Source organism: Macrotis lagotis, chromosome 1 (assembly GCF_037893015.1).
Source record: "Macrotis lagotis isolate mMagLag1 chromosome 1, bilby.v1.9.chrom.fasta, whole genome shotgun sequence".
Taxonomy (NCBI): Eukaryota; Metazoa; Chordata; class Mammalia; order Peramelemorphia; family Peramelidae; genus Macrotis; species Macrotis lagotis.
Genome location: NC_133658.1, coordinates 827,456,867 through 827,468,946, shown reverse-complemented (window position 1 = coordinate 827,468,946; position 12,080 = coordinate 827,456,867). Strand labels below are relative to the sequence as shown.

At 37.8% G+C, this 12,080-nt stretch overlaps 1 protein-coding gene across 4 annotated transcripts in view; it reads right to left on the bottom strand.

The window, feature by feature from the left end:
* Window positions 1-12,080, bottom strand: part of WDFY2 (WD repeat and FYVE domain containing 2) — a 171,507-nt gene that overhangs the window by 89,076 nt on the left and 70,351 nt on the right. For 2 of the 4 annotated variants that reach the window (XM_074217179.1, XM_074217181.1), the window contains exon 2: window positions 9,374-9,441. In XM_074217179.1, the coding sequence (XP_074073280.1) occupies window positions 9,374-9,441 (68 nt within the window). The remainder of the gene's footprint in view (window positions 1-9,373; window positions 9,442-12,080) is intronic. The other 2 variants (XM_074217182.1, XM_074217180.1) reach the window with 1 other exon arrangement.

Below are 12,080 nucleotides of genomic sequence, written 5' to 3'. Positions count from 1 at the left end.
TATTAGTTCTAGAAATCATTTACTGTTTAGAAATCTCCAGATTTCTGTAACTGACAGAAATTACTTACTATCTAGAAATCTAGAGATTTCTATAACTTCTGGCACTAATATCTTGGAAATGCAGAACAAAGGTTATCTCTGGAAACTAATCCTAAAAGTGAGCAGCCACAGGAGACCCACACCAGGAAGTCAAAATCCAGGTACACCAAATATCAAGGGGGCGATACTATTCTGGGAAGATGAGATGAAGTGGCAAGAATGAGGAGGATAGCTAGTAAGGTGGAACCCTTAGCTGGAAAACCTCTCTAGAGATGTAGCTAGACAATTTCCCTAGAACTACCTCTAAAGGTAACCAAAAGAAAAAAAAAAAGAATAAAAGAACTTTGTTGAAGACATTGGTAGAGGTGATAGTTATAATAATAATTATTATCATACACTGGGAGTCTAAAATGAAGAGGAAAGCACTACTATGCCATCTTAAAACTAGCTCTCAACAGAGTACGGACACATTCCTGACTGGAAATATGAATCTGGAATGGGATTGTCTTCAGTTGATTTCTCCTGGCCTCCAAAATATTAAATTCTAACTATGTGCTCCATATGAGATGAGAAGATAGAGAATCATCACAGCCCACCATCTTCAATTGTTAATTGCACAGGAAAATGAGTTCACTATCCAGTTCACACAGTCCTGAGCCATCCAGTGTCTGCAGTGTGATGCTTTGCCCCTTTCCCTTTGCCTGACATTAAAACCCTGAGATTTACACTTTTCTCAAACTTTACTTGGCCTCTTTGGTCAACATATTTTAAAACTTCACAGACTCTTGAGGAACTAAGGGTTAACAGTACTGGCACTTATTTTCTGTCCCAGATGAACGCAGATTTGTTATCTCCCTACCTTTCTCTCTCAGAGTGATGAGAGTAGCAAAAATTGAATTTGGCAGAGGTTTAGGGACACAAGATAATGAAAAGTATAAAAGATGGAATAGAGATTTGAACAAGGCTATGAGGAATGGGGAATAGCTCAGGCCTCCAGAGCAGTGGGCTCTGGGTGCCAATGGGTTATCAAAGTTTCATTTTTGAAAATTTAATACACTGCATAAAATTAAGTAATCCCACAACTCCAATAAAGTCTCTGCAACTAAGTGCTGGTATTGAGCCCTAAAGTTTAATGAAGGTTAAAATAAGGAGAACTCACTGCAGTGTAATTACCCTAATGAACATGTAATTTAGAAGGGAAAAATCTGAGGGGATGTAAGGCAGAGACAGTGATAAACTGAAAGGCAGAACAGATCCAATAGAAAGTCAATAATTAAACAGGTCAGAGGGGGACTAGGTTTGTACTTGGATTATATTTTAAAGGCAATTTTCAAAGAAAAGTTTTCCCTATGGGTGCTTCAAGTAACTCTCCTCTTACCTAGTAAAACTACTTTCACTCAACTAAAAGTACCTGACAATATGATTTCAAAACCTGTTGACTGGGCCTGGTGGTGGTGGTGGGGGGTGTTCTAACTCATATTATTTACATAGAAACTTCTTTCATTTTAGGACTAATTTATTTTGTCTTTTGTTGACCCACTGAACTACACATAGATAAACAGAAGTTTCTTATGCTGTGGGACAGTTGGTTTCAATCACAATTCAGTGGCTTTAAAACACTAAAAGCTATGTTCAGCAGGAAGAATTGATCTTCCTTGTGAAATGTTTTGATTGGAAGTTAAAAACTTAAATAAACATTGGTATTTCAGAGTCTGAAAATACCTTAAGTTTAAAAGGTTCATTTTGGTGAAATTAAGCCAGGGTGCTGTGATCTCAGGTCCCTGATTGTATCCTGGAAAAGGATAATAACCTCCCTGGAGCAAGCACTTAATTCCTAGACATTTATTTCACTCACAATAGCTTGTCGTGGGAACACAGGCTGGAAGTACAGAGCCCCATTTACCTTATTAAACATTCCTCCATTTAGCATTTCAATTGCCAGGAAGTAATAAAAAAAAATCTTTCATCTACATTCAACATAACATGCAGTTTTCTGAAATTCAGAATCTTCTTTTGTTTTAATTCAGACTTATTTTCAGCAGGGAGTCATAAATTATTTTATATGTAAATCACAACAGACAAACTCCCAACTAAGGAGTTTTAAAGTATGTTTAACTGTGAAAAAATAGAATATATAAGTGAAAAAGAGTATTAAGAAGCAAATTCTTCTGATTTCACACTTATTTTGGGAAAACCACTTATTCGGGGATTGTCTATACTGTCTCTTCATTTCTGTATCCTTTCCCTCATTTGCAGCTAATAGTTATGAGCAGTTATAATATGGCTAAATTAAAAAGCTGCCCATCATGGATAATAGAAGAAAGACTAGCCAGTTCTCACGTGGGATAGCACAATAAATAACAAATGAATCAAATAAAGGAAAAACTCTATGGAGTAATAATGTAATATAACCAAGGACTCACTAAAAATAAGATGTAAATAAAATTTTAACAAAATAAATAATTCCTAAATGACTTGCTGTTTGGGAAGTGACTCCACACAGTTATGTAAAGATGTTACTAAAAGTAATACCCTAGGGGTGACTGGGTGGCATAGTGGATAGAGCACTGACCCTGGAGTCAGGAAGACCTGGGTTCAAATCTTCAGACACTTTATAATTATCTAGCTTTGTGACCTTGGGGGCAAGACACATAACCACAATGCCTTGTCTAAAAAAAAAAAAGTAATACTCCAAAAGCCAACCAATTGAAAAGTCACATCTCATCACAGTGGGAGCACTCGTCCTAAGAAGGCTTAATTTTTTAGTAGGCAGTTTCCTCACACTCTGGGAGACACAGTGTAGTCATGAGAAAACCACACATATACCTTTCAGCCCTATAATATAACTTTTTGGGGGATTTGTTGGTTAGTACCACAAATCTATGCTGCTAAGTCTCTAAATGACCTTACTAGACTAATTGGGCTCAAAAACAATAGGGCAAGAAATTCAAAGTTATCCTAAAACCCACCAAGTCCCATGGAAATGGACAGACAGATGGGAACAAACATTGAAAGACTTGGTCAACCACCTCACACATATATGGCTTATGGATGCCATTTTGGAAGACATAGAACCAATCAGTTATGGCCATCAGAAACAAGGTGTTTGCCAAAAGATGTTTCAAAGATAGCAAAGACCAACAACACCCACATATACCAGCTAGACTTCTTGCCTTTGAAGTGGGTTGTCCTCATATGCATCTTTTGATTGACAACAATCAACTGACACTTTTTGACCAGTGCCTAGTAAGATACTACTTGTCAGAGATGGGTACAATTAAACAATTAAAAGTTCGGTATACATGATCATCTAGGAAGACTAATGCAGAAGTAGATGCTCTATTCTGAAGGCCTCCTTAATGCCAAAATCATGGTGAGATAAAAAGGAGTAAAAATACTATGTAACAATTCCAGAGCTATATTACAAGCAAACAGCAAGAGAGTTTAAAGTCTAGGATTTCCCCTAGACAGTGTACCATCAGTGTGCATGAATAACACTACATTGAACCATCCTTCTTTGCCTTAGTTGTCTACAGATGATTGGCAAAGAGAGAAGGTGGCTAAGAGATGTGACACATAGGGGGCTGCTAGGTGGCACAGTAGATACAGCACTGGCCCTGCTGTCAGGAAGACCTGAGTTCGAATTTGAGCTCAAACATTTAATAATTGCCTAGCTGTGTGACCTTGGGGAAATCACTTAACCCTATTGCCTTAAATAAATTTTTAAAAAAAGGAAGAAAAAGAGAAGTGATACAGGTCAAGAATCATCGTGTTGTTGGTAAAGGACCCAAATACCAGTAACCTGAAAACACTGGAGATGAGGGCAGAAGTGGTAGTTATACCATATGGTAATGAACCAGATTGTCCTTGATGCCACAGAGTCCCAAGGAACAGTGCCAGCCAATTACATGTATTTCTATGAATGATGATAACTTTGACCATTTGGTTCAGGAAAGAATCTTAGAGCTAGTAAAAAAAAAAAGCTTTTATCATCATCATCATCATCATCATCATTATTATTAATAGCAATAGCTAGCATTTATATTGCTAAATACTTTATAAATTTTATCTCATTTTCCTTGCAATCATCTTGGGAGGTAGGTTTGGGGACTATCTTGCAGCCAGAGGTATCAATCTAACGTTCAACATCCTTAGCTGTAGAAGCTGATTATAATCAAGTATTTCTAATAATTCTGTATCAGTGTCAGCAATGATAATAACATATTATTCAGTGCCTATTAAGAAATCAACTGCTTCAGGGGTGGCTAGGTGGTGTACTGAATAAAGCACCAGCCTTGGAGTCAGGAGTACCTGGGTTCAAATCCGGTCTCAGACACTTACTAATTACCTAGCTGTGTGGCCTTGGGCAAGCCACTTAACCCAGGTTTGCCTTGCAAAAATCTAAAAAAAAAAAAAAAAAAATCAACTGCTTCATACCATTTAAGAACTATGTTAAGGCACTGAGTCCCTAGGAGTGATGAAGTTGTATTCCTATACTATTTTCACAAAATTCAGATCTCATAAAATGGCCATTTGCACACTAGGAACCAAGGTAGAAGTTAAGTGACTTGCCCATCAAGTCAGCAGTCAAAGTGAAAATCAACAATTCCAGTTTCTTAACTCCCAGGCTCTACTCCAAATCTATTTGGATCTTCTAACCTTGACAGACTATGTGTCTGTCTCTTGATAAATGTCCCATACCTAATCCTCCTCCTCTATCTTTCCCTTCTTCCCTAAAAAGCAATTAGGAAAGGGGGGGCGGAGATCAAAACTGCATGTGTGACTCACCAGAGGCCTCATTTGTGCCTGCTTCTTAGTCTTTGTAGGCTCAGAGGATACAAAGCAAATTTTACAATCAAGTCCCACGTGAAAGGTCGAGAGCTAGACAGCCCCCACGGGTTCAACATTTACACGATGCATTCTTAAGCTTCTTACTGAGGGCCATGCAGGGAGTTTAACAAAGAAAAGCAAGGAGTAACTCCAAGTCTGAGCCAGAGCCTGGGCAGCAGGTGTTTGAGGTTAGTCAGGGCTTTTCCTCCCTGCCAAAGTCTTAGGGGAGGCTTTCTGGTCTACCCTGCCAGATGGAATAACACATTTCTCCACAGGTGTCTGAGGTGAATCCCCTTGTTTGCCTAAACTGCAAACAAAGTATCAGTCATCCATGTAAATCAAGTAAGGAGGGAAGCTATTTTTTCCATGTGTTTTGATTCAGTGACCTGACACAAATGTGGGTGTAGAAAGATTTAGTTAGAAAACCTGAAACTAGTAATTCTGTTAGCCATCCAAATGAAAGTTAGTTATGTACCTTTGGGAAGATCCTAGTCCAGTTCTCAACTCTATCCACTCTCCTGGTTGAGAATGAGTTAAGGGGGAGACTAAATCATCTCTCATTTTGTCCTGCTCTGATTTGGGGAATGGAAAGAATCCTAGGGAACAAATAGGCAGCTAAAGTGGGGCAGTAAGTTCAGGAGCATGGTCCCAGGAAGACATGAATTGAAATCCACCCTCAGATATTGCCTATTCTGGGACTCTGGGCAAGTCATATAACTGCCTCGGTTTCCTCAAATGTAAAATAGGAGGGGCGGCTAGGTGGTACAGTGGATAGAGCACCTGAGTTCAAATCTGGGTTCAGACGCTTAATAATTACCTAGCTGTGTGGCCTTGGGCAAGCCACTTAACCCCACTGCCTTGCAAAAAACAAACAAAAAAAACCGTAAAATAGGGATAACAGGCAAAAAAAAATGAGATAATGAAAAGTATAAAAGATGGAATAGGAATTTGAACAAGCAAAAAACAAACCTAGTCCTCAACAAACCTAGTTCACAATCACTAATATAAGGACCTCCCAGTGAGGCAATTCCCTCTACCTCTGCTGATCTGCAGTTATTCTACAATGTAGGGTCTTCATTTATGAGAAGGCAAATGACTTGCTCAGGGGTCACAGCAGCAGTATACAGTAGAAGCAGGAATTTAATTCAGGGCTGCCTGACTCTGAGGCCAATTCTCATTTTGCCATTCTGTCTTTATAGTCAGTTGGGATAACACTAAATGTTCCAGAAAATCAAAGTGGAGAGAAGAGGAGGACTAAAAATCTACTATTTTTTCCTTGACACAGAGTTCTTTAACACTAGCATCACTGCCAATTTAAGACCACAAGGAAGATAATAGGAATGTGACTGATTCCCTTCCTTTTCCAAAAGTATAAAACCCAAGAGAAAAAAAAGATGACAATCAAAAGATGCAGAATAAGGACTTCAAGGAATTTGCCTTTTGATCACCATTTGTCGGTTCGTTCCCTCTCTCTGCCTTTCTTCCTCTCCCATCCTTCCCTTCTTCTTTTTCTCTCCTTTTTTTTTTTGTTTTTTTTTTTAAGTTTTTGCAAGGCAAATGGGGTTAAGTGGCTTGCCCAAGGCCACACAGCTAGGTAATTATTAAGTGTCTGAGACCGGATTTGAACCCAGGTACTCCTGACTCCAAGGCCAGTGCTTTATCCACTACACCACCTAGCTACCCCTCTCTCCTTCTTCCTATCACCTAAGCTCTCTCTTCCTCTACTCCTGTATCCCCAAATCCCAGAAACGCTGCCCTTTCCTTCTCTGCTTCTCATGCCCCCCCCACTTTCAATTTTTCAAATCCTTTGCAAACACCTACTCTTCTACCTGGGTCACAAACACAAAATCCAAGAGACTTTTTTAAAGGACAAAAAAATATAGAAAATAAGCTAGTTCGTAAATATATATATATATATATATATATATATATATTATATATATATATAAATATATATATAATATATATCTTTCTTTCTTGATTTCTTTTGTATTTAAGTATACTGCCTCATTATAGACTTACTCTTTACATATGTGTATGTGCCCATATCTGTTATATTTTTATACTAACTAGACCCTACGATGACATGGAGGGAGTACCCCAACAGGTCAATAAATATTATTCAATGATAACACTTATATGTTTTATGCTGAAAGGTTACAGAGTGGATTATAGCAGAGTCTGACAGAGCATGGTTTCTGGATAACTAGCTGGGATGAAACATAATGTTTCCTTTCTGAGATGGTAAGATGTCTCCATTGTCTTGAGTTAAACCACATTTATATCCCTGCCTCTCTCTAGTGGTCCAATTTCTGACTGAAGTAAAGGATACCAATGTGGAGTTTTCAGTATCAATACTGAACAATGAAGGAGTTAAAATGATCACCCTAGTTGGGGTGAAAGAAAGAGATAGAAAGAGTCATACAATATTTAAAGCTTTCCTGGGTCAATGAGGGCTTGTTCATATGATTTCTGAAACTTCTTGGTTTGGGGACTTTTCTTTATACATGCTGTCTTCCCAAATGAGTGCCTCACACATGCATATGAACACATACAAACAGGAGTAGGAATATGTATGTAAAGAAAGCAGTTGCAATATAGCAGTATGGTGGTAGGTTGATTAGATCTGAGTCATGACACAATGCCACCATTTCTTATCTGTGTGTATTAGGGACTTTAAAAAAATTTTAGGACTCAGTTTCCCCATCTGTAAAAGGAAATCCAAGTCCCCTATTTCAGAAAGATTCCATGAGGATCAAGATACTCTATTGAAAGCCATCTGGAGACAGTAAAGGGCTGCCTAGAAAGTAAAGAACGAGTGCACCTAGAATGTAATAAGTAATCATTCATTCATTCACACTAGCTATTGAGTATAAACATCACTTTCTCCTTGCCCAGAGGTTTACTAGCCCATCAGCATGTAAATATGTCAATATAAATTTCTCCATATTATATCCATGTTCAGCCCATCAGGGGAATCATGGCAGATGTAGAGATCGGTATAGGAACTAGTTCTGTGATTTCATTGGTGATATGTGAGCTCCCAAGAAGAATTCCTTCCACCAAGGCAGGGTGCCAACCTTCTCTTCAATTCAGTCTTAGAGAGTTACCTAGAATACAAAAGCCTATGACTTGACCAGGACATACACACACACACACACACACACACACACACACACACACACACACACACACACACACAGAGAGAGAGAGAGAGAGAGAGAGAGAGAGAGAGAGAGAGAGAGCCAGTATCTATCAGGGGTAGGACTTGAATCCAACTCTTCCTGGTTCCAAGGTTAGTTTTCTATTACATCACAATGATTTTTGTATGATTTGTTAAGTGGCTGAAAATATTTCTGCTAGTGCAAACATCTACAAAGGATATCAGATTCTAGATGTCCAGTGAAAAAACTGATCCTGGGTCAAAAGACTCAAAGTAACAAAAACTCAGATGTTCATAAATGGGTAGGACTGCCACAGCCCTATCTTTGGGATAGATACTTCAAACCGGGGGAGATTCAGGGACAGATGGGGAAAGAGGAGAAGGATATATCACTGTTCCTTGGGAATTTTAATATTATAATACATCACTGTTTTAAATAATTTTCTTTTCTTTTTTTTTGCCAGAACCACAGGTCCCATAATTTCACAGAAAAGAACAGAAATGATTTTGATTACATTTTGTAAAAAATTTCAAAATGTTAAAACTGTATAGCAAGCCACCACCACAATTACCAATAGTAATAACAGTTAACATTTAATAAAATAATAATAAAGCTAACAAAGTAGGAGCTTATTGTGTGCTGTGCACTTTACAATTAACATCTCATTTCTTCCCTAAACAACCACAGGAGGTAGATACTATTATCATTCTCAAACAATGGTCAAGTTACTTGCCCAGGAGTCACACAGCTAATAAATGTTCTGGGTCAAATCTGAACTCAAGTCTTCCTGACTCCAGGTCCAGTGCCCTATCCATGCCAACTAGGTGCTCCTCTATGAGGCATATGGAACACATAGTTTTCCAAAGCAAGAAATTATTTCCTAGGTAAATTTCTATTTTAGGAAAATGAGATAAGTTCCAAAATTGTCACTTTTCAGTTCTGACAAAATCTTTTATAGAAACAAATGCCAAATGTTACATGTCTTGACTTTAGTTGATTGGTGTATCAATAATCTAAAGAAGATTTTCTGTCATAAGTGTGATGGAGGGACAAGTTTCTGAATAGTGTAAGGAAGCAATTTATATAAAGTTAAATGAGGAGAAGAGGTAGGGAGGCCTGCTGTAATCAGAGACTCTGCATTTCACATCTATTCTTCCATTTACTTCATTCAGAAGCTCTGAATGGGTAGTCAAATCCAAAATGATGATTTGGGTATTTTACATACTGAACATTTCAGAACCTCACACTATCCAATACCGTACTGTTACATGATAACTATTCCCATTACCCACTCCACCCTGTCCAAGAGGAAAATGGTTGGTAGACTGAAAGATACTTACAAGGCATTGCATGGTAGATGCTCGGCCAGTATTGTCCATTGTCTCTTTTTAGCCATACCCGAACTGTTCTAGAAAAGAAGGACACTGACATTAAATCAGGAAGAATTGTAGAATTGTAAGAGCTTTCTGGTCCACCATCCTAAAGTCAAACATCTTATGTAATTTGAAGCAAAAAGTAATGAGAGGTTTATATAGTGGCTGTGTGTGGTACCATCTTATTCTAAACAGGTCTAAATTTAAAAAAAAAAATGACACATCTAAATGGAAGGTTCTGCCTTCAGGGCCACTGTCCTGAAAACAGTTTTATCTTCTGAGGCTAGCAATTGCCACAGTGGAATCCAAATAGTAAACAGTGATTCTCTCTCATCCTACTGAAACAAGTCAGGACATATGAAAGCCATATGCATTCAATCTAAGGCAGGAGTAGGTGGAGGTGAGAGAGTGGGTAGAGAAGTTCTTGAAGAGCTAGAAGGATGTAGCTCACCAGAGGGGCATTTTCAGAGGGACAGAGAGAGGCCAGGTGAGAGATCAGAGAAAAGGAAGCTTCCTTTCAGTTCTGTGGTCTAGTGACATCAGTTTCTAAGACCACAAGATAACAAACAAATCTGAAATTAGCAGTTGACGTCAGAGGTTGACTGATCCAATCCCCACATTTTATAGACAGGAAACAGATGCCTCAGTAAATTATGTGACTTACCCAAGAACTCACAGGTATGTATCAGAGGTAGGCTCTGAACCCAGGTGCTCTGAGTACTTATTTATCATAACTAACATTTATGTAGCACTTCAAAGTTTACAAAATGCTTTTCATGACACACTGAAGTTTTTGAAAAAATGTTAAAGAATTTTCAAAATAAAGAGGGCTATCATTACCACTACTAAGCACAATACCTTCCTTTGGTTTGTAAAAGTTCAAAACCTAGGACCTTTCCTACTTTAGGTAATCTAAAAACTGAAATCACTAACCTGTGAGATCACATATTCAAATAATAAGAATGCTTTTGCAAATTCTCTTACTAAAAGACCTTATCTTTCGGTAAGAATAAGTCTCTTACAGTTCTAACACTCTTCAATTCTATAAAAAAATTTTAAATTGTAATTTTTTTTCAAAAGTACCAAAGCAGGGGCAGTTAGGTGGCTCAGTGGATAGAGCACTGACCCTAGAGTCAGGAGTACCTGAGTTCAAATCTGGCCTCAGACACTTAATAACCTAGCTGTGTGGCCTTGGACAAGTCACTTAAGCCCATTTGCCTTAAATAAAAAAGAACAAAAGTACCAAAGTACACCTTTACTATTTTAGATTTAAATCTCTAAAAATCTAGATCAAATGTCTACTAAAATAAAATTAGCTATAATATTCCTTTTTAAATAGTCCAATATCAACATTTTAAAAGTCATGAATACACTTTAAATTTTAAAATAAAATTGTATTTAATCTGTCTTCACTTTACTAGGCATCAAGAAGCTTACAAAGAGGTTTTATAGTAAATGAAAGGAAGCTGTGGTGAATCTCTTGAATTAGAAAATCAATATCCAAATCCAAAAGAAAAAGCAGTGAAAAAATACACACACACACACACACACACACACACACACCCTCTCCACTGGTGGTGGGAAGAAGAAGGGGTAGGGAAGAGGAAAAAGGGTAGAGGCAGCCTTACACAACAATGTTTCATATATTGTCAGGTCTTGTCACTATATTCATTGTTTTTTCCAAATGTTTTTCTTGGTCACAAGAGAGCAAGCAGTTGGGCATGGGTGGGTGGGTGGGGGAGCCTAACAAAGAATGTACAGAAATAATAATGATATATAAAGAAAAAAATCAAAATACTTTTTAAAAAACAAAAAGCAGGTGAAGGCAGTTTCAAATCTACAATTGAAATTTTAGCTTGGCTAACAAGATTTTTCAAAGAAATTCAAGAGACATCCATGGTAAATTTCAATATTACTCAATCAGAATTAAGAAGAAATCTATATTTGAAAAGCCTCCCCAACCACCATCCCTAAGCACTTAAATATTAAATTAATTCCTCCATCACTGGACTTTTTATAAAGAAACAGTGTGGCGATGACTGATGACCAAATTTTAACCAGTAGAGGTCACTGCATTAAACATAAAACTAGGGAAGTGGAGAATCACAAACAGTTCTAAAAACTGACTCACCCCTACCTAAAAGTGAATATTCTCCACAGCTCTGCTTGATCAATAGCCACCGGCCCATTGCTGCCTGAAGAACAGTCATGTGCACTGCCCATTTTCCTGCAGGAACATTCTATCAGACTCTCCCACCACTCCTTGTTCCCTGAACCCTGTCCCCTCCCTCTTTGGGAATGCGTAAATCTATCCTGATGTCCTGTGCAATGGCATATAATGTTTGGGCAAAAAAGATTTTCACTCTTTTCAGTTTCCCTCTTTTAATCAATAGGACAGGCCTGAAATTGAGCTTCCTTGAGAACTTTAGGGTTATAATTATTTATTACCACTACTTTTCATAATGGTAATTTCTGGAAAAATTATATCCTCTTAATCTCCAGTCAGTAAGGAAAAAATGGCGCAAAACTCAAGCCTTTTATTCCCTTAAAATTAAAATATTTTAAAACAAACTAATGATAAGAGGAGGGGAGTCCTTTCTTCCTCTGCAACCACCTGTGACTGTTAGGCAAGGGAATTAATTCTATGTTCACAACACAAAAACTTGACTGGAAA